At 36.4% G+C, this 23,473-nt stretch overlaps 1 protein-coding gene across 3 annotated transcripts in view; it reads left to right on the top strand.

The window, feature by feature from the left end:
* BLTP1 (bridge-like lipid transfer protein family member 1) overlaps positions 1–23,473 on the top strand; it is a 207,168-nt gene that overhangs the window by 104,826 nt on the left and 78,869 nt on the right. For all 3 annotated transcript variants that reach the window (XM_055550342.1, XM_055550341.1, XM_055550340.1), the window contains exons 36-46: positions 838–1,035; positions 5,216–5,427; positions 9,202–9,353; positions 9,817–9,967; positions 10,131–10,283; positions 11,977–12,217; positions 13,312–13,454; positions 16,153–16,372; positions 16,834–16,992; positions 18,959–19,134; positions 22,001–22,176. In XM_055550342.1, coding sequence (XP_055406317.1) covers positions 838–1,035; positions 5,216–5,427; positions 9,202–9,353; positions 9,817–9,967; positions 10,131–10,283; positions 11,977–12,217; positions 13,312–13,454; positions 16,153–16,372; positions 16,834–16,992; positions 18,959–19,134; positions 22,001–22,176 — 1,981 coding nt within the window. The remainder of the gene's footprint in view (positions 1–837; positions 1,036–5,215; positions 5,428–9,201; positions 9,354–9,816; positions 9,968–10,130; positions 10,284–11,976; positions 12,218–13,311; positions 13,455–16,152; positions 16,373–16,833; positions 16,993–18,958; positions 19,135–22,000; positions 22,177–23,473) is intronic.

The following is a 23,473-nucleotide window of genomic DNA, read 5'->3' as shown; positions in this document are numbered from 1 at the left end:
AAAACTTGGGATGATAATGTCCATATGGCATATTGAACATGATGAAATTATGGCAATCAATGTCTGTGATGAATTATTATATAAAATGTTAGCATAAAGCAATCTTTGAGTAAAAGGTATAGTTTTCCTGGGAAAGAATGTTTTTCCTAAGTCTAGGTAATTAATTTGAATAATTTTTATTTTGTAAAATCACAAGTCAGTATTTAAAATAATTTACTATGAAGCTGAATTATTCAGGAACTTTTTTAAGTTTAGACTTTTAGATTTTTTTTCTATATAATCTTTTGGAAATTATCCTGTCTCTGAATAATTATTTGTTACTTACGGAATCTTCTTTTCACCTTCTTACTTTAACATGATTCTGGAACTTTTTAATTAGTATGACATTAGGCAGCGTTCAGAGAAGGCAATGGCAACCCACTCTAGTATTTTTGCCTGGCAAATCCCATGGACGGAGGAGCCTGGTAGGCTGCAGTCCATGGGGTCCCTGGGAGTTGGACATGACTGAGCGACTTCACTTTCACTTTTCACTTTCCTGCATTGGGGAAGGAAATGGCGGCCCACTCCAGTGTTCTTGCCTGGAGAATCCCAGGGACGGGGGAGCCTGGTGGGCTGCCGCCTATGGGGTCGCACAGAGTTGGATACGACTGAAGCGACTTAGCAGCAGCAGCAGCAGGCAGTGTTGTTTTAGAAACTGGTTGCTTCATTGTTTTTTCTTTGACAGAATGCTAAGATATCTTTTAGGACAACCACTGTGTCAAATGTTTACATTATTTATTGTTTTTTAAAAATAAACCTCTTTTTAAAAATGGTCATTTTGTTCTCTTTTGATAATAGATATCGGTACCTGTGCCATCACTGCTATTCCTTTTGAGAAGTCCAAAGTTTTATTTACTCTTGAAGAGCTGGATGAGTTTGCTTTTGTGGATGAAACTGATCAGCAAGCTATTCCAGATGTAACTCGAATAGGTCCCAGCCAGGAAAAATGGGGTTGGATAATGTTTGAATGTGGACTTGAAAATTTAACAATAAAAGGTAAGCTTTTTAAATTTCTGCTTTAAGGGAACAAATTGGACACAGATTGCTGAAATGTTTTGAACAATCATGACTTTCAGTAAGCTGAATCAGCATATTCAAGCAGAAAGTATGGCATCTGAGATTATTTAATAGAAGTGGGTGCCCCATCCCAATTGTGTAAGTGGATCTTTATGGAATAATCATGTGATTCAAAACTGGCAGAGCATCTAGACATACAAATCATCAATGCCTGAGCAAAGCAGTGTATAGTTCAGAAAAAATTCTTGCATAAAATATAAAACAACTTTAGGAACTTTGTGTCTTTGGAAACTGGGTCTTTGATTATTAGAGTCTTGCCATGTAGGATGAAAATACTGTAAATGCTTTATTCACTGATCAGTCAATTCAGACAGTCAATCATGTACAACTCTTTGTGACCCCATGGACTGAAGCACACCAGGCTTTCCTGTCAATCACCAACTCACAGAGCTTGCTTATTAAACTCATGTCCATAGAGTCAGTGATGCCATCCAACCATCTTATCCTATGTCAACCCCTTCTCCTACTGCCTTCAATCTTTCCCAGTGTCAGGATCTTTTCCACTGAGTCAGTTCTTCATATCAAGTGGCCAAAGTGTTGGAGCTTCAGCATCACTCCTTCCAATGAATATTCAGGACTAGTTTCCTTTAGGATGGACTGGTTTGATCTCTTTGTGGTCCAAGGGACTCTCAAGAGTCTTCTGCAACACCACAGTTCAAAAGCATCAGTTCTTCAGTGCTCCACTTTCTTTATAGTCCAACTCTCCCATCCATACATGACTACTGGAAAAACCATAGCTTTGACTAGATGGAACTTTGTCCGCAGAGTAATGTCTCTGCTTTATATTATCCTCAATTTGTCATAACTTTTCCTCCAAGGAGCAAGTGTCTTAATTTCAAGGCTGCGGTCACCATCTTCAGTGATTTTGGAGCCCAAGAAAATAAAGTCTGTCACTGTTTGCATTGTTTCCTCATCTATTTGCCATGAAGTGATGGGACTGGATGCCATGATCTTAGTTGTCTGAATATTAAGCCAACTTTTTCACTCTTCTTTTTCACTTTCATCAAGAGGCTCTTTAGTTTTTCCTCACTTTCTGCCATAAGGGTGGTGTCATCTGTGTTTCTGAGGTTATTCATGTTTCTCCTGGCAATCTTGATTCCAGTTTGTGCTTCATCCAGCCCAGCATTTCTCATGATGTACTCTGCATATAAATTAATTAACCAGGGTGACACTATACAGCCTTGATGGACCTTTCCCGATTTGGAACCAGTCTGTTGTTCCATGTCCAGTTTTAACTGTTGCTTCTTGACCTGCATGCAGATTTCTCAGGAGGCAGGACAGGTGGTCTGATATTCCCATCTTGAAGAATTTTCCACAGTTTGTTGTGATCCACACAGTCAAAGGATTTGGCATAGTCAATAAAGCAGAAGTAGATGTTATTCTGGAACTCTCTTGATTTTCGATGATCCACGGATGTTGGCAATTTGATCTCTGGTCCCTCTGCCTTTTCTAAAATCCAGCTTGGACATCTGGAAGTTCACAGTTCATGTACTGTTGAAGCCTGACTTGGAGAATTTGAGCATTACTTTGCTAGTATGTGAGAAGAGTGCAATTGTGTGGTAGTTTGAACATTCTTTGTCATTGGAATGAAAACTGACCTTTTCCAGTCCTGTGGCCACTGCTGAGTTTTCCAAATTTGCTGGCATATTGAATACAGCACTTTCACAACATCATCGTTTAGGATTTGAAATAGCTCAACTGAAATTCCATCACCTCCACTAGCTTTGTTTGTAGTGATGCTTCCAGATGCCCACTTGATTTTGCATTCCAGGTATGGCTCTAGGTGAGTAATCACACCATTGTGGTTATCTGGGTCATGAAGATCTTTTTTGTATAGTTCTGTGTATTCTTGCCCCCTCTTCTTAATAGCTTCTGCTTCTGTTAGGTCCATACCATTTCTGTCCTTTATTGTGCTCATCTTTACATGAAATATTCCCTTGGTATCTCTAATTTTCTTGAAGAGATCTCTAGTCTTTCCCATTCTATTGTTTTCCTCTATTTCTTTGCATTGATCACTGAGGAAGGCTTTCTTATCTCTCCTTGATATTCTTTGGAACTCTATTGCCTTCAAAGGGTATATCTTTCCTTTTCTTCTTTGCCTTTAGCTTCTCTTCTTTTCTCATCTATTTGTAAGGCCTTGTCAGACAACCATTTTGCCTTTTTGCATTTCCTTTTCTTGGGGATGGTCTGATCATTGCTTCCTGTACAATGTCATGAACCTCCATCCACAGTTCTTCACGCACTCTGTCTATCAGATCTAATCCCATGAATCTATTTGTCACTTCCACCGTATAATCGTAAGGGATTTTATTTAGGTCATACCTGAATGGTTTAGTGGTTTTCCCTACTTTCTTCAATTTAAGTCTGAATTTTGCAATAAGGAGTTCATGATCTGAGCCACAGTCAACCCCCAGTCTTGTTTTTGCTGATTGTATACAGCTTCTCCATCTTTGGCTGCAAAGAATACACTCAGTCTGATTTTGGTACTGACCATCTGGTGATGTCCATATGTAGTATCTTCTCTTGTGTTTTTGGAAGAGGGTGTTTGCTATGACCAGTGCATTCTCTTGGCAAAATTCTGTTAGCTTTTGCCCTTCTTCATTTTGTGCTCCAAGGCCAAATTTGCCTTGGAGCAAATTACTCAAGGTGTTTCTTGACTTCCTACTTTTGCATACTAGTCCGTTATGATGAAATGGACATCTTTTTTGGGTGTTAATTCTAGAAGGTCTTGTAGGTCTTCATAGAACCATTCAGCTTCAGCTTCTTCAGCATTATTGGTTGAGACATAGACTTGGATTACTGGGATATTGAACGGTTTGCCTTGAAAATGAACAGAGATCATTCTTTCATTTTTGAGACTGCACAAAAGTACTGCATTTTGGACTCGCTTGTTGACTGTGAGGGCTACCCCATTTTTTTCTAAGGGATTCTTGCCCACAGTAGTAAATATAATGGTCATCTGAATTAAATTTGCCCATTCCAGTCCATTTTAGTTCACGGATTCCTAAATTGTTGATATTCACTCTTGCCATATCCTGTTGGCCACCTCCAATATACCTTGATTCATGGACCTAACATTCCAGGTTCCTATGCAATGTTGTTCTTTACAGCATCGGACTTTACTTCCATCACCAGTCACATCCACAGCTGAGCGTTGCTTTTGCTTTGGCTCTGTCTCTTCGTTCTTTCTAGAGTTATTTCTTCACTCTTCTCCATTAGCATATTGAGCACCTCCTGATCTCCAGAATTCATCTTTCAGTATCATATCTTTTGTTTTTTCATACTGTTGATGGGGTTCTCATGACAAGAATACTGAAGTGGTTTGCCATTTCCTTCACCATTGGACCGCAGTTTGTTAGAACTCTACATCATGACCCATCCATCTTCTGTGGCCCTACATGGCATGGAGTTAGGCAAGGCTGTGGTCCATGTGATCAGTTTGATTAGTTTTCTGTGAGTGTGGTTTTCATTCTATCTGCCTTCTGATGGATTAGGATAAGAGGCTAATGGAAGCTTCCTGATGGGAGAGACTGGCTGTCTACTGACTTATATTTTCTTTTTTTTTTTTTAATTTTATTTTATTTTTAAACTTTACATAATTGTATTAGTTTTGTATATTTTCTTTTACATTATTGAATATAACTTTAAAATAGGAAGGCTGAATTGTGTATAAGACTTTCAGAAATAGTCTCTTGCGTGCATGGGCTTAGTCGCTCCATTGTGTCTGACACTTGCAACCCATAGACTGTAGCCCGCCAGGCTCCTTTGTCCATGGGATTCTCCAGGCAGGAATACTGGAGTGGGTTGCCATTTCCTTCTCTAGGGGATCTTCCTGACCCAGGGATTGAACCCAGGTCTCCTGCATTGCAGATTCCTTACTGACTGAGCTATGAGGGAAGCCTCAATGTAGTAGTAGTGTTTATGCCTACAATTCCTTACCTGATGACCCAATATTATATCACTTTTATATATAAGGATAAAGTTTTGGTAGGAAAAAAAATCTTTATGAGGTTTTTATTTTTTCCTTTATAAAAATTGTAGAGTACAGCATTGAGATAAGACTAATGTTTTTAATAAATAAATTCTTTCATTTGTATAGGAGGAAGACAGTCTGGTGCTGTTTTATATAATGCTTTTGGAATTATGGGTAAAGCTAATGTCACAGAAAGGGGTGGAGTGCTGACATCCAATAATTCTTCTGATTCTCCAACTGGCAGCGGCTATAATACTGATGTCTCTGATGATAATCTTCCTTGTGACCGAACAAGCCCTTCTTCAGACTTAAATGGAAATTCTGTTTCTGATGAACAAGTTGGTGAATTTCTTATAATAATAATGCTTTGGAAAAATAGAAAATTGTTTACCCAAGTCACAGTCAATTTCTGGAGTATATTTGCTTATCTTTCCATGTTGTAGATTTTGCATAAATGGTAGCCAAGGCATTTTGGTGATTATATTCTACAAGTGTAATTGCTAAAATTGCACTTATATCTGTGAATATATAATAACATTATACTTTGCTTATGTCAAACAGTTTTATTTGTTGAATTAATGGAATTTCAGAAAATTAGAACTTTGTTTTTATCTTGTTTAAAGGATTTTAGCCGAATTCATTTTTTAAATAAACAGTTTTATTACTGGTAGTATTTCACGTTTAAATATTTTAACATTTTTGTCAATATCTGCCTATTTTTTTTGCAGGTGTATAGAAATGAGTTCAAATGCAACTCATTATTTTTGTCATGGTATAATTTAATGATGAATATAGTAATAGCAATAATGAAAATGTTCAAAATTCTATAGACTACTGAATACTTGTACTACTACCTGATTGCTGATCTTGGGCACATTTTTTTTTTTTTTTTTAGCATCTTGTGTGTTTCTGAAATGAGTATTGTCATGATATTAACATTCTAGAGTTATGATGATTGAAGGAGGCAGGTCATAAGAAAGACTTAGCTTGGTGTCTAAAGCATAGTAAGAACTTGGTAAACGTTGTTCTTAGACACACACACACTTCTGCTCATTTGAAGATTAGACCAATTGAAGAAGAAACTACCTTTTAACTAGGAAATATGTCTTAGTCATCCAGTATACCTTGGTACAATCACTTCTGAACTCTAGGTCTCTGGAAATTTATTTTTGAAATGTTTATTTTGATTCGATGCATAGTAAATAGGTTTTTTTAATTTTAATTTTTTTTATTTTTCTCAATTATGAAAGTATGATAACACAATTACAGGAAACTTGGGAAATACAGAACAAGGGTGCATATGGTTCCACTATATATTATAATTATTTTTTTAAGTAGATAAATTCTTTTTTAGTTAGAGTTTCAATATCAAACTCTCATAAATTAATAGAATGAATATACAGAGAAGTAGAAGAATATAGTGTAGGCTTCCCTGGTGGCTCAGATAGTAAAGAATCTGCCTGCAATGCAGGAGACCTAGGTTCAATCCCTGGATATACAAATAGTGACATAATTTTTAAAAGTTATATTCCAGTGCTATATAGGTGCTTCTCAGGTGGTGCAGTGGTAAAGAACTCACCTGCCAGTGCAGGAGACACAGGAGATGCAGGTTCAGTCCCTGGGTTAGGAAGATCCCCTGGATAATGGAATGGCCACCCACTCTAGTATTCTTGCCTAGAGAATCCCATGGAGAGAGGAGCCATGGCTTTCAGTCCATGGTGTTGCAGAGTCAGACACACGACAAAGCGTAAAACAAAGCTTTCACCTGATCTTCAGAATTATATCCATAACCTTTTAGATATCATCATTGAGATGTGCCATAGGCACCAAAAATTCAGTCAGTGTAAATCCAAATTTATTATTACTTTGTTTCACATGTTGTTTTAATTACTTGCTTATTTACAAGGCCCTTTCCCTTTATTTAAAGTTCAGATTCCTCTAGACTGTTTTCTGTATATTTGTATATTCTCAGTTGCCTGGCTCACAGCCCTTGTCTGAAACCCAAATGTATTTGAGAATTCAGATTTTTTTTCTTTAAAAGAAAGATCATATGCCATAGCCCTATATTTTGTTCTCTATATCTATGAGCCTGCTTCTTTTTTGTTATATTTACTAGTTTGTTGTATTTTTTTAGATTCCACATACACCTAATTAAGAAGTGCAGACTATTAGTATAAAATAAGCTACAAGAATATATTACACATCACAGGGAATAAACCAATATTTTATGATGACTATAAATAGAATATAGTATTCAGTCACTCGGTCATGTCTGATTCTTGTGACCACATGGACTGTAGCCCATTAGCTCCTCTGTCTGTGGGATTTCCCAGGCAAGAATACTGGAGTGGGTTGCCATTTCCTTCTCCAGGAGATCTTCCCTGACCCAGGGATTGAACCTGCATTTCTTGGGTCTCCTGCATGGGTGGGTGAGTTCTTTACCACTGTGCCATGTGAGAAGCACCTAAATGAGGTATAACCCTTAAAAATCGTGTCACTATGTTGTATACCTGTAACATATAATATTGTACATCTATGAAAAGAAAGAAAGAAAGAAAGTGAAATCGCTCAGTTGTGTCCGACTCTTTGTGACCCCATGGACTGTAGCCTACCAGGCTCCTCTGTCCCTGGGATTTTCCAGGCAATAGTACTGGAGTGTATTGCCATTTCCTTCTCCAGGGGAGCTTCCCAACCCAGGGCTCGAACCCAGGTCTCCTGCATTGTAGACAGACGCTTTACTGTTTGAGCCACCAGGGAAGTCCAATACTTCCATAAAAAAAAAAAAATATATATATATATACATATATATATATAAATTAAAAAGAAGATAATATGGCGTGTGTGAAATCTTAGATAACATTAACGTTGCATCTTGAAATATTGACTATTTTTGCAGCATGACATTAATAAAAATACCAAATAGGATAGTCTCTCACACATTCATATCAGATTTTGATGCCACATTTACAAAACAGATTTAGATTTTCAGAATGTTCTGGATGTTGGAATTGCAGATAAGGGAATGTAGACTTCTGTTTAGTGCCTGCTGACTTTAAAATTGCTATAATCTATGACTCATATTTTTTTTTATAACATTTAGGATTCACAGCTGTTTTGTGGATACTCTCTATTCCTTAATCATCCCACAAGCAAATGCCGACCTTTTCTTTATTTTGACCAATAATATCTAAAAGTGAATTAGAGACCTGTAAACAGATATAACAAGAAGTGGACTTTTTTTCTTTAATAATATGCTTTTTCCCTCCCTGCATTCTGAAGAGTGGTGATTACACGTTGAAAAAATATTATGCCTGTGGCAGATTCATTTTGATATTTGGCAAAACTAATAAAATTATGTAAAGTTTAAAAATAAAATAAAATTAAAAAAAAAAAAGAAAAAGTATTATGCCTATTTTTTTCAATACAGGTTCAGATTAGCATATAACTAAGAATTTTCTATTGTGGAAAGTGTTACTTATTTGAACATAGACTGTAATAGTATTTCTCATGGCACTTTATTTGGAAGTTTGAAATTTCCCCTTAAAATAGAATGGAAAATAGATTGCAGTAAGAAGCAGAAGACCTTAATGCTGTCACTTGTCCTCTGATGTAATAGTTGGATGACCTCTGTGCTGTGTGTGCTCAGTCGCTCATTGATACCTGACTCTTTGCAACCCCATGGACTGTAGCCCACCAGGCTCCTCTGTCCATGGGACTTCCCAAGCAGGAATTCTGGAGTGTTGCCATTTGCTTCTCCAGGGGATATTCCCAACCCCGGGATCAAACTCGGGTATCCTGCATTGGCAGGTGGATTCTTAACCACTGAGCCACCAGTGAATCCCCTAAAGGCAGTTAATCCTAATTCCATGGATTTCCCTGGTGGCTCAGATGGTAAGGAGGCTGCCTCCAATGCAGGCTACAGTTCTTACCTAGAAAATGCATATGCAGGAGATCTCACATTGGTGGGAGCTGCAAAGCTAATAAACCTGTTTTATTTCACACTGTTATCTATAGAACTTGTTTTGATGGAAAAGTTTTGTGCTTAAAACACTCTGTGCTAGTGGTTTTAAGGGACTATACATTAATAACTTTTGGTACTCTATTTTATATAGGATGAAGGAGTTGAATCTGATGATTTGAAAAAAGATCTACCTCTAATGCCTCCACCTCCAGATTCATGTAGCATGAAGTTGACCATCAAGGAAATTTGGTTTAGTTTTGCAGCTCCAACCAATGTGAGATCTCCTGCACATGCATTTTCTAGGTAAGAAATTTTTAAAATAGATTACTATCCCTTGATTCCCCTGATTTTTTTATTTAATTTTAAATTACATAAATTCTGTGTCATGTATCTTTTTGCATTGTTTTTCTAATATATCTAGTATTAGGGTTGCTACTTCTTTCCCATCTTTCTTACTTCATACTTTCTGTAGACATTATTCTCAGCTTATTTAACCCTTTTTCTTTTCTAAAGTTTTATTTTAATTTTACATGTCACCCTGTCATGAGCTTTTTACTTTTTTCACCTCTAACAGACTTTTGTATTTTTCTTTCTAATTCTATCATCCTTTGCATTTCCTACTTATATATTCAGAATCTCTCTGCTGGTCAGAAGGAAAAGTAATGTTGCCTAAATGAAATAGCCACAGAGTACAATATGTATGGGAGAGTATTTGAAATACTCTTAAAAAACATTTGTTTATATATATATTTTTTCATTTTAAAAGGCAGCTGAACCTTTTAAGCACTGCAACTCCAGCTGTTGGTGCATGGCTTGTTCCCATTGATCAACTCAAGTCATCTTTAAACAAATTAGAAACTGAGGGGACCTTGAGAATTTGTGCTGTTATGGGATGCATAATGACAGAAGCATTAGAGGTATGTCTTTCAACAATGCAAAGTGTCATACAAAGTTTATTATTGGAAATACTCCCTTATTATTTATTGTTGTTGGAAAATATCAGACCTGCAAGTTTTTAATTTTTTTTGTTTATTGTATCTTTGCTATATCCTTATAAATCTGTTGTTTTGCTTTTCTCAGAATAAAAGTGTACATTTTCCCTTAAGAAGTAAATATAACAGACTTACAAAAGTTGCCCGTTTTCTCCAAGAAAATCCTTCATGTTTGCTGTGCAATATATTACATCACTACCTTCACCAGGCAAATTACTCCATCATTGATGATGCTACAATGGTGAGTTACTGGAATCATACGTTAGTTTTAAAAAAGCCTCTATTCTGTTGGTTAGCCACTGACACACAAGGTTTGAGATGAGTATGGAAAGTCCAAAGGAGAAATTTGGTTAGAAATCCAGGCTTATAGACAAGATTGGGCTCAGATTAATGGTTTAGGTGTTGCCAGTATTAGAAGTATTAGAAGCAGTGAACATGGATGAGTCTTCTAAGAATATGTTGAGTGAGAAACTGGTCAGGGATGGATCCTTGATAAATACTGAAATGAAAGGGGCGTGGAGAGAGTGCATAGAGGTACACAAAGTGCTGAGGAGGGAAAGGAGGAGAACCAGGAAAGACCATCTTAGAGGACAAGGTATAAAGAATTGCAAGGAAACGAGTAGTCATTAGTCATATTTCACATAAATGTTTAATAAGGACTAGTTAATAATTGAGGGGGGAATATATAACTATATGAAGAGATCCAATATATCTCTGCCCTAGAAAAGCACTGTGGAAGGTGTAACAAATCGTGGTTAAGAGCTTAGAGCTTGAGGACCTCCCGCTCCACTCCAAGCTTCTGATCAACAGAGAATACATAAGAATCTTCAGCTAAAGTAATAATCAATGTATCAGTACTGTTGATGGCCAGTCATGCTCCTGATAACCTCTAATGAAAGAATCTGGAGTAAATTATGGATTTCATAAAGGTACTCAGACCTTAGGTTAGTATAGTGCCTTCTACTACCACTCTGTGAACTGAAGACTGGGAGGCCACAGTCCAAGGTTAACTTGCCCATCTAGGCATAGGCAGAGAAATTAGAACAGAAAGAATGGCAGGAATTTCGCATGGATGGATGCTCTGCCAGGATATGGTTTCCATTTAAGAGGAAGAAATACAAGAGACCCTCCTTCCTTGAGTCTAGGAATGAAAGGGAAGGCTAAGGAACCTGATATTCCTCAGAAAGTAAATGAATGATTCCTGCCATCTAGTAAGTGGCTGTCTTCAGTCAGAACCATTACTCCTAACACAAGGAATTGTAGGGAAGGGGAAGGAGAGGAGTTGGGTATTTTCTCCTTTAGGCTAAATCTACAACAGGCAAGTTTTCTTTCTTAAAATTATCACTATGTGGAATAAAATATATTCTAAATGTTGTAATTGTTACTGATAATATATTGTTTCAAAACAGTTATGAATCCTTTGTCTACCATTTAACTATAATAATTTGTAAAAATAGAGGTAGTAATCTAATTTTTGGAGGAAATATTTTTGTTTCCTCTTTGCTTAATGAATATTCCAGGGGGCACAAAATACATTTAATTCTTCAGTTGATCAAAACAGGTGAAGTGCATTGAATGCTTCTTACAGGGAATCCCACTTTTATACCCCATGTTTAACCTCTTATTTACCTGGTACAGTCCATAGCGTTGCACAGAGTCAGACACGACTGAAGTGACTTAGCACACATGCACACATGCTGTGTTGTTTATTATGGAAAGATGCAACTTTGTGTTTAGAGAGTGAGTTCTGTCATCAGTTTGAAATAGTGACTCCATTGGGTAAACCTGGACAAATGACTCAACATATAAATTCTCGTTTCCTCATCTCTGAATGGGAGTTATGAGATTTAAATGAATAAATGCATATAGAACACTAAATAGTAATTATTATTGTTACACTAAGATGACTCCTTACCATGTCATTGTTGTCACAGAGTGATGGCCTTCCCGCTCTGGTAACTTTAAAGAAAGGTTTGGTTGCACTGGCAAGGCAGTGGATGAAGTTTATTGTAGTAACACCAGCCTTTAAAGGAGTTAGTTTACATCGACCTGCTCAGTCCCTGAAACCTCAGTCAGCTGTGGACCATGAACATGAAGATGGGCTTGGGCTGGACAATGGAGGTGGTCTTCAAAGTGATACCAGTGCTGATGGAGCAGAATTTGAATTTGATGCAGGTGATTCTGTAAATATTTTGGTTGGCTATTATGTACTTGGAACCTAATACTTTTGATATTTTAATACGCTTTGTCCCAAATTTGAAAATATCATGGCTTAATTATACAAGTCTGATTTGTGTTGGTCCAAATAAATGGTGATGATGTTGGAATCTTTATGCACACTTCACTTTGAAGTTTAATTTTGTGAAATGCAATAGAAATACAGAGGAATTCTCCTAATCTGGCTAGTACAATTAAGAGACATCTTTGTATAACTAGACTGTTTTGAGTGAAACACATGAATTTTTTGAAATTTGTATTTCTGTTTATCAAACTCCCTATGCCAGTCTTTTGTAGATTTGGATTTTACCTGGTGGTTTGATTCTGAATTTGTGTAATGTTTAAAGATATGCATTCAGCCTATAATTCTGTCATTATTACTATGACTGCAGGACAGAGGCAGTAGATAATGCATTTCAGAAATACTTGCATACTTTAATGCTTTTTCAAAGAGTAATTTTTATTTTTATCATGATATATAATATTCAATGGAAATTTATCTTACAATATTTTGAAAAAATATTAAAAGTACCATGGAAAAGGACAGTAATCTTAAAATTAGAGCTTTCAGAACATTGATATATATTACTTTACCAAGCTTTAAAAAAATTTCTTTTAAATTTCATATTTAACAACTAAGTATGTTATGAGTAATAGGCTGGATTTTTGTTATTTTGAAAAATTTCAAGTCTAACCAAAAATTGAAAAAAATAGTGCAGAAATATTCTTTCTAATTGTGTGCAGATACCTAGGTTAATTTGTGAACATTTTGTACTTTCTTCAGTATATAGTTGAATTGGTTTTTAATCTCTATGCCATTTGGGAGAAATATGTGAAAGATTAGAAGCTGTTTGTTCCTTTCTTGAGATTGAGTGAAACGATTGGGGTTGAAAGAATAAAAGAAAGAAGAATAAATATTATAGCAGAATCCTTAATTTTCAAGAAATACAAAGAATTGAGTTTTGCTATACCACCAGGAACATTGGAGTGTTTCAAGGTGTTTCAAGACTATATGATAATCTATAGCCCACTTATTCTTTTGTACGTTTCAGCCACAGTCAGTGAACACACAATGCTACTGGAGGGAACAGCCAACCGGCCTCCACCTGGTAGCTCTGGACCTGTAACTGGAGCTGAGATAATGAGGAAGCTTTCTAAGACTCATACGCATAGTGACTCTGCATTAAAAATAAAGGTACATTGTTGCTGTCTTTGTTAGAGTTATTTCAATTTACAGAGAAAACCTAAGCTTTTGTTATCTCAAATGTAAATATTAGGTATTCACCCTAAATATCCAAATAGCACTTATAAGTGTAAACTTATAGTTTACACATTTCAAAGAAAATTATATTAACAATCAGTAATTAATATTGAACGAGGGCTCCTTTAATTACCAAGCCTTAGGGCTGTCTTTTCAATTTATTGACTGCTGTATTCAATAAAAGGACTTCCCTGTAGCTCAAACAGTAAAGAATATGTCTGCGAAGCAGGACTCCAGGGTTTGACCCTGCATTGGGAAGTTCCTATGGAGAAGGGAATGGCAATCCACTCCAGTAGCCTTGCCTGGAGAACTCCATGGACAGAGAAGCCTGGCAGGCTATAATCCGTGGGATTGCAAAGAGTCGGACACGACTGAGTGACTAACGCACACATGCACACGTATTCAGTAAAAAACAGTGTTGAATAAGGGTGTACCTATGGCTGATTTTTGTTGATGTATGACAAAAAACCACAAAATTCTGTAATGGGAATAAATATCCTTCAATTAAAAAAATAAAGTGGAAAAAATTTTTTAAATGTTGATCAGCTTATAATTATTAGTTTTAATGAGAAGTCTTACTGGTAGTGCATGATCAATATAGAGTTTAAATAGTTAATAAAATTAAATAGTTAATAAAGTTAAATAGTGTATGTTGTTGAACATATAAGAAAAGAGACATTTTCATTCATACTAGCACTGGGTGGGAGTGTAAATTGGCATAACCTCTTTGAAGAGCAATTTGTCAATTTTTAATTGTAAAATTTTAAACATAATGCCTTTTAACCCGAATGCTCAAAGACATATGTCCAAGAATGTTCTTTACAACACTGTTTATGATAGGAAAATAATGGAATCAACAAATAACTTGAGAACTAATAAATAATGTACCTTCATATGGATGCATATTATGAAGACTTCAAAAAGATAGAGTAGATCTCTAAATGGACATGGAATGATCACCAAAGCACATTGATTCAAGTAAAAATAAGGTATAGGACAATATATATATCTCTGTGTTAAAAAGGATAAATATGTATATGTGCTTATATAGGCAAATTATTTATAGAAGGATAGATAAGAAATAGTTAAGAGGACTTTGGGGCAAAGGATCTAGTAGACTGGAGTTCAGGAGATGCTTTTTGTTGGCTAGTCTTTGTGCTTTTGAAAGTTTTATTCTGTGTAAGCATTGTTCTTATAATGAAAACATTTAATGACAGTTTGTTATACATTTTTTAAAGTTTGGGCTATAAGGCTTATTCTGTTTCTGCTATACAGTTACAAGCCTGGGACACTTTAAATTATCAACCCCTTAATCTGTCTTAGAATTACTCCTTTTCTTTTAAAAAAATTATTTATTTTTAATTGGAAGATCATTGCTTTACAATGTTGTGTTGGTTTCTGCCATATATAATTTGAATCAGCCATAGGTATACACATGTGCCCTAGAATTATTCCTAGTTTATGATCTTTCCAAAGGCTCTGATCATATTACTATTAATGCTATTCTCAGAAATTTTTTGAACATTCCTTTGTTTATGGATTATGAAAATCCAAAGAATTGAAATTTAAAAGTACTTTGTTTCAGATCTCCACTCATTAGGATATTTCTGTCTGCATGGTCTTTCTTTGTACTGTTTTAAACTGATCTGGAATTCCAGTCTTAAATGTGACAGATCAGATAGAGATTGGTCAATTGTGTAACTTTTGATTTTTTTTAATTTTCTTCAGAGAATTGCTGAAAATTCTTTTTTGCATATTAGAGCTTTACAGAGAATCAGGTCTTAGCACAGAGATTTATTATCAGAATATTAAGAAGGGTGGTATAGTATGAAGAATTTTGGGTCTTGACACTAGACTCCCACTTCAGATTTTAAAGGGAGTTGTAGCTATGAGTGTGCTCAGTTTTGTCTGACTGACTGTGACACATGGACTGTAGCCCGCTGGACTTCTCTGTCCATGGAATTTTCCAGGCAAGGAAACTGGAGCAGGTTGCCATTTCCTATTCCAGGGGATCTTGCCGACCTAGGAATCTAGCCCCTATCTCTTGTGTCTCCTGCACTGCAGGCAGATTCTTTACCACTGAGCTACCAGGGAAGCTCCCAAAGGGAGGTTGCTGCTGCTAAGTCGCTTCAGTCGTGTCTGACTCTGTGCGACCTCTGTGCCATAGACGGCAGCCCACCAGGCTCCCCCGTCCCTGGGATTCTCCAGGCAAGAACACTGGAGTGGGTTGCCATTTCCTTCTCCAATGCATGAAAGTGAAAAGTGAAAGTGAAGTTGCTCAGTCGTGTCCAACTCTTAGCGACCCCATGGACTGCAGCCCACCAGGCTCCTCCATCCATGGGATTTTCCAGACTAGTACTGGAGTGGGGTGCCATTGCCTTCTCCGCAAAGGGAGGTTAATCATTGTTAAAATTAAGTGAATGATACTAAATGCTGTCCTTTGCATTGTACTGTAGAGTTTTAAAACATTAATACATACATTTGAGATTCACTGCAATTCTAGTAGACACAAACTGTTTAGACACTGTTGTATTAATGTGAATAATATAGTAATAAAAACAGTGAGTCATTGTGGTTATCCGTAGTCTTTTTTATGTGCATAAGAAAGAGCCGCATGTTGTTCCCTCTGTAGGGCATTCATCCGTACCATTCTCTGAGCTATACCAGTGGTGACACTGCCACAGATTCTCCGGTGCATGTGGGACGTGCAGGAGTACCGGTTAAGGAGAGTCCAAGGAAGGAAAGCCTACTCAGCTACCTGACTGGAAGTTTTCCAAGCTTGCACAACCTTCTGGAAGGGACCCCTCAGAGAAGTAGTACAGCAGTGAAAAGTAGCTCCCTGACAAGAACAGGTATATCCTTAGTTCTGACAATTATCAGTTTACTTCTGTGGGAGATTTAAACAAAACAAAAAAAATGGGACTTATGTTTATTCAGATATATATTTTGGATGCATACCTAGTCTTTTGTATGACAACTTATCTTTGAGAATGTTTTTTTGGGAAACTCTTCTGTTTAATTTGTTGATGTCTCTTAGTTTGCATTTTTAAATAGTAGCATTTGCTGCTACTCTCAACCTAGGCATGGTGTGTAATGCTGTCTAGACCAGCCAAGAGTGAATATTCTCATTATAGTCTCAGTAAATTATTTATTAATGCCTTAATATCCAAATGCCAAGAGTATGTAGTGAGTTTTAAAGACATATGCAAAAGGAAGATAATTTAACCTGAGTTTTTAAAAATGATTACATAAATCACATTTTCTGCTCCTTAGTACAGAAGTAATGCTATACTCAGTAAAACTTTATTTTCAGGAAACACAATGGCCTCTGATATGTTATCTGAACACCCCTTGTTATCTGAGCCATCATCTGTGAGTTTCTATAACTGGATGTCAAATGCTGTGGGTAACCGAGGAAGTGTGGTACAGGAGTCCCCTGTCACAAAATCAGGACACAATAGTCTCCCAACAGGTATTGAGCTATTATGTTATTTTACTTAACTGTCTAAGGGGTGCATGTAAAGTTATAGTAAATCCTATTTTTCAAAGGATGATTAAAAATATCTCAGAGGTTTAAGTTTACCGTGTAGTTGCAATCGTCCCATTTACCTTTGATAATATTGCAATTGAGAGAGTCATAAGCAGTAGCTCAGTGTTCTTGTGGAAAGGAAAATATGTCAAATGTGAGATATATAATTTAAAAAGTTTAAAATTTCCATTTAATGTGTCTGGTTTAATTTTCAAAGTACCAAAAGGAGATAAATGAAAATATGCAAAGTATAATGACTATATCATGTACCTACAATACAGAAAATACTTTCAGCTTATCCAGAGTCCTCTGCAGAGTAATAACAAACATTTTTCTCTGGTGGCTTAAAAGGTAAAAAACCCACCTCCAATGCAGGAGACCTGTGTTCAATCCCTGGGTTGGGAAGATCCATTGGAGGAGGGCATGACAACCCACTCCAGTATTCTTGCCTTGGAGAATCCCCAAGGAGAGAGGAGCCTGATGGGCTACAGTCCATGGGGTCGCAAAGACTCGAACATAATAGAGCAACTAAGAACAGCAGTACATACTCTTTATAGTTACTTAAATATTTAATTAAATCTAAAGAAGTACTAAAAGCAATAAAGGAAGCTTCTTGCCCTCAAGGAGGGAAACAAATAAGGAAAATTTATTCATTTTAAAGGGGTTTTTATCTTCCCTTGTGGCTCAGACGGTAAAGCGTCTGCCTACAATGCGGGAGACCCAGGTTCGATCCCTGGGTCGGGAAGTTCCCCTGGAGAAGGAAATGGCACCCCACTCCGGTATTCTTGCCTGGAAAAATCCCATGGATGGAGGAGCCTGGTAGGCTACAGTCCATGAGGTCGCAAAGAGTCGGGTACGACTGAGCGACTTCACTTCACTTTATAAGTAGCAGGAAAATAGGCAGAGAATTCACAAAGAAATACTGTTGGCTATTTCCAATAACATAAATGGAGTCAGTCCTTTCTTATTGTTTTCTATTTTTCTCTTATTTTTCCAAATTTCCTATATGTATGTATTATTTTATTGTGAAAGTGTGTATATATTTTTTAAAAGAATATGTGAAGTAGCCTTTGTTCCTAGTTACTTTGGGCAGCTGAAATTAATCTGTGTAACATCTGTTTGGATCACTTTTAAATTCTATTCAGACAAAAATATGAAATTATGAAAAGTGACTGATAAATGACTACTCAGTACATTTTATTTTTTGGCCATTGTGTGGACCACGTTTGAATCTGCAACCAATTCTAATTCTGACTCTAGACGTGCAGACATGTGCTAATTTCTAGTATTGGCCCTTGATTGAAGGAGATAGAAGGCTGGTTCTTCCACCAGCTCTCAGCACTTTCCTGCAGCTAATCTTACTACTACAGAGTTTAAATTTCAGGAGAGCTGAAAGGAACATTTCGTCTGTATCACAGATCCTTTGCCTGACAAGTTAACAGATAACAGAGTACAGAAGAAAGAAGTAGTGCCATTTTATTTTTGTTTTACCTTGAGAAATAATAGGAAGAAAATTAGATGTGGGGATTCTGTGACACTTGTGGTTTTTGCCATGTAACCGTGCTCCTATCTATAATCTCGTTCCTCTGTGCAAAGCTAATGGGATATCAAATGCTTTTCAAAGTTCTTACAGCCCTATAGTTTTATATTTTGGACTGACTGGCTCTAATACATACTTCATGTATGAAGATGAGTGATATTATTCTGAAAATACAGAATATTAAAATTAATTCACTTTTTATTAGGGTCTGTAAAATAACCTGAAAATGTGGTTTTTTGCCTTCTCAATTTAAATGGTCTGGTAATACAATTATAATACAAGCTTCGTAAGTTTACTTTGCTGTATCCCTTTATGTTCTTTTCGTTTCCCAAGAATTTAGAATTTATTTTTGAATACTTACTCTTTTAGGTGTTGCACCCAATCTTCCTACAATACCCTCAGCCTCAGATTTCAACACTGTCTTGTCTAGTGACCAGAATACTTTGGATGGGACACATTCTCAGCATAGCACTAGTCAGGATGATGTGGCAGGTGTAGAAGAAGCCAACCAAGGTTTTCCTGCTGTACAGCTTGCTGATGCTCAGGTGAGTCACTCCATTTTTCCCTAACTATAGTGACTGTGTATTAGGCAGTACTTAGCAGCTGGAACCATCAAGTGTGTGCACCGTGGAATTCCATTGAAAATCTTTTTCCTTGCCTATCTGCCTAAAGCCTTCATGTAAAAAGGAGGAGCCTTTAAAAAGTACATGCTGCTGCTGCTGCTGCTTCTGCCAAGTCGCTTCAGTCGTGTCCGACTCTATGCGACCCCATTGACAGCAGCCCACCAGGCTCCTCCATCCCTGGGATTCTCCAGGCAAGAACACTGGAGTGGGTTGCCATTTCCTTCCCCATTGCAGGAAAGTGAAAAGTGAAAGTGAAGTCGCCCAGTCCTCTCCGGCTCTTAGCGACCCCAGAGACTGCAGCCTACCAGGCTCCTCCGTCCATGGGATTTTCTAGGCAAAAGTACATAGGTTAATTATAAATACAAATTAAGCATATATAGATATTCATTAAACTGAAGAATGGTGTATAGTTAGTCTGCCTCATACAGCAACATTCTTGTTATTTGGGGATGGAGACTGGCTAAATAATAGGAGTAGAAAGTTAAGTTTAATCATTTCCTACAGTTTTAAGTGCTCGGTGAAGGCTTGAGTGAGCAACGCAGAGGCATCGAAGATTTTAGAACAGAGGAATAAAGTGCCTGGAATTGTACATGTGGAAGTGTTGTATAGGTTGCGATGTGTTAAGTGGATTGAAATGGAGAACTAGAGGTGAAAAGATGAGTTAATGAAATAGTTCATGGAAGTGGTAATGAAACTAATGGAACTCTTAGCTTAGGTGGGCATGCCTTTGATAAGGTAAAAGAGAAATACAGTGGAGGTCTTATTTAATTGACTAAATGTAGGGAGTGGAGAACAAAATTCCCCAAGGCAAATGGGAGAGTGGGAGATGGGTATTTAGAAGTGTTGTCTTTTTAGGATGAAGGAGGCCTGAGCGTATTTTTTATTTAGGACGAATTAAGAGAGTTCTACTAAAAAAAAAAAAAATGGCAAACTGATAGAGAAAGATTCAGAGAAGGATAAGTGTTGGAATTTAGAGTCCTTTATAGAGAGAAAGAACTTTTTGACATAAAATGTACTTTTTCTCCAAAGAATGTTTGGGAAGGCAATATGGACAATTCATAACTGTACTGGTTAGTTTGCAAATTTACAGCCTCAGTTTTCTATCACAGTAGGAGGCGACTTACATTAAGAAATGTGTCAGGCACTTTTAAACTTTTTTGAGATTTATTTCTTCAATACCTTGGAGTTGATTTTAGGGATTCTTTCACTTTTTTTTTTTTTAAAGAGAAAAGAAATTATTTTTTATGTTTGTTTTGGCCTGGATAAACATTCATGGTATTTATTAGCATCCAATACACATTATTAGAGACAACTATACTATTTTACATATAAGACTCTAAAATTGATCAGAGACAGTAATATTAAGTAATACAATAAAAAACTATGTAAGGTGATTTAAATATATGTAAAGGTTGGAGTGAAATTGCAAGAGAGCTCACCACAGATCCACAGAAGGATTACCAAATACTGCTGAGAGTCTAGTTATTTAGAACCTCTTGTTGTCCTTATTAGCTTAGCTATAGGAGTAGAAGAGGATTAATCCAAAGCAGATGTAGCAAGACAAGTCTTGGAAGTTGCTGAAAAGGAGTTTAAGGTAAGATTATGAGAGAAAAAGGAAGTCACCTAACTTTGGAATTAAAGCATTGGTTATTTCCGTGGCCAGAGAAGCCTTTTAGGATGGTAATCTGGGATGGGAAAAGGAAAGAACTAAAATGACTGGTGGGTTTGCACGGTTAACTAAGGGGCATACAGATAACAAAGATTAGGAAAGATGGAGGATGGCTTGAACCTTGAAGAATGTTTCCTTTGGGATGAAAGAGCAAATCCAAGAAAGAGTAAACCCAAGAAAGTGTATGCCAAGCAAATATACAAGGGAGAGAAAAATTCTCCCTAAATTTCCAGTGTAGAGTGAATTGTCTGAATTCTGTCATTCTAGACCTTCAGGCCTTCACAGGAGTAGTAGCCTATCTTCCCAAGCCAAACACATGAGGTGACATAGAGACAAGTGAAAATGTAGACTGGAGTCTCACTGCAAAAATGGCACACCTCCATTTTGATAGATTTTTTTTTAGGCTTCAGGAAAAGAGAATGTGTGGTGAAAAAGAGTTAGAAAGGAGTCAGTGAAGCAGTTTAGGATGTAGAAGAAGGAAAAGAAACCATGCAGCAGAGAATGAGTAGTCAAAATTATTATTACTGATCTACTGTGAATACATAGAGTTGCTTTTATTTGGGTTAGCACTTAGTGACTATGAGGTTCAGTTAACTAGGGACTTAGCCAGAATGATGTATTTCCACAGCATATATGATACTTAAAATGTAAAAGTTCTTTGTCAGCAAATGTTAAATGACTTTTGCAACCAAGGGATGCCATTTAAAAATAGATCAGCTATTTATAATACAACATATAAAATGTTTTTATATTAACAGAGGAGATTGATAAGCTCTTTTCTGAACCTTTTATAGCAGATATTTATGGAAACACAGTAGATATCCATGCCTTTTTTAAAACAAGAAGTAGAATGCTTTAAACTAATTTTATTTTCCTTGTACTTTCACTCAAGCACAATCAAGGAACTTTGTGTTTATGATTAATTTGAAGATGGGTGGCACATAGTAGGTGCTCAAAAATACTAAGTTTTAAGTAAAATTAGAACATATTTATTGTACAAGGCCTTTTTTCCCCTTCACATTACAGTAATAATATGTACTGAGATAATATGTAAGAAAAATAGCCACAATAAATGTTGAATTATAAAATGAGCTAATATAAATGTGTTATATCTTTTAGGTTGTTTTCAAACCTCTTCTGAGTCATACAGGGATCCAGTCACAGGATGCAATGCCACTCTGCTACCGAATGTACTTCGGAGAACACCTTTCATTTTCAGGGACTTTGGACTGCCTTCGAGCAGATATTGTGGATTCAGACACGGCCAAAGAGAGAAAAGGCAAAAGAGCAAGAAGGTGTCTTGCATTATTATTGGTTATATGTAAAAATTTGTACAAAAGTTGTAATATCTGCTTTTTAACTTTGCTTTCTTCTAGTGTTTTATGTGGAAGTAATTTTAATAGCCTAAGGAAAAGATAACTTCTGCTTAACAGAAATAGTAGCCACGTTTTCTTAATAATTTGTTGATTTTATCACTAAGTTGTGAGACTATTTTTAGGTATATTTTTGTAAGATGTTAGTACATGTATGTTGTTGTTTACTTGCTGAGTCGTGTCTCTTTTGCGACCCCATGGACCATAGCCTTCCAGGCTCCTTGTCCATGGCATTTTCCAGGCACAAATACTGGGGTGAGTTGCCATTTCCTTCACCGGGGGATCTTCTTGACCCTGGAATTGAACTCATGACTTCTGCATTGGCAGGTGGAATCTTTACCAGTGAGCCACCAGGGAAGCCATGAAAATTACATGTATCAGGGTCAGCCAAAGCACATATGTTGATAAATGTACTTTATTTACTGTTGTAGTACTATTTTATGATCTTACGGATTAATTTTATATACTATTTTTAGAATTTATTCCTGACCTCCTTTCTAAGTTGACTTGTAGCAGGTAGTATTTTCCATTAAGAACAGAGTAGATGTCATGTTGAGAGTATAGCCTTGTCTTTCTGACAGTAGTATGGTACCATAACAGTAACCAGGCAAGCTGAAACACTGCAGAAGTGACCTTAATGATTATTAAGATTAATGGGGAAAATTACCTTTGTTTTGTGACCTGGAAAAATATTTCTCAAAATATTAAAAAGTCTTTTACTGTTTATTATACGTGTATAGGAAAATGAAAAATATAATAAAACTGATATTTTGTGCATACAGTTTAAAACATTAGAAACATTTGAGAATTAAAATGTTTTCTTTTTTAAAAAACTAGAGGGTAGTTTGTATTAGTCCTTGTCTGCTTGCATCATAGTAGCTTACAACACAGAAGGAGCATCTTTTCTGTGCTTTGGCAAATGTCGTACTCCATTCTAAGCAATTTCCAGTGTTTTACCTTTGCACTTGCAGTGTTGTAATATGTCTTCACTAGTTCTTTTCAGCCCCCATCACTTTCTTTGGGATAGCTTCATCCCTTTTGTCATGACCACATCTTCTTTGTGCCAGTAAGTTTGCCTTCTCTGAGTTCCATGAGCTGCATATCTAGAGTTTCTAGATGGAAGTGCCAACATTTTCATACTCAGTTGTTTTCTTTTATAACTCCATTAACTTTTTAAAAATTTATTTTTATTGAGTTAATATTGATCTATAACATTATA

This window comes from Bubalus kerabau, chromosome 16 (assembly GCF_029407905.1).
Source record: "Bubalus kerabau isolate K-KA32 ecotype Philippines breed swamp buffalo chromosome 16, PCC_UOA_SB_1v2, whole genome shotgun sequence".
Taxonomy (NCBI): Eukaryota; Metazoa; Chordata; class Mammalia; order Artiodactyla; family Bovidae; genus Bubalus; species Bubalus kerabau.
This window is presented reverse-complemented; position numbering and strand designations above follow the sequence as displayed.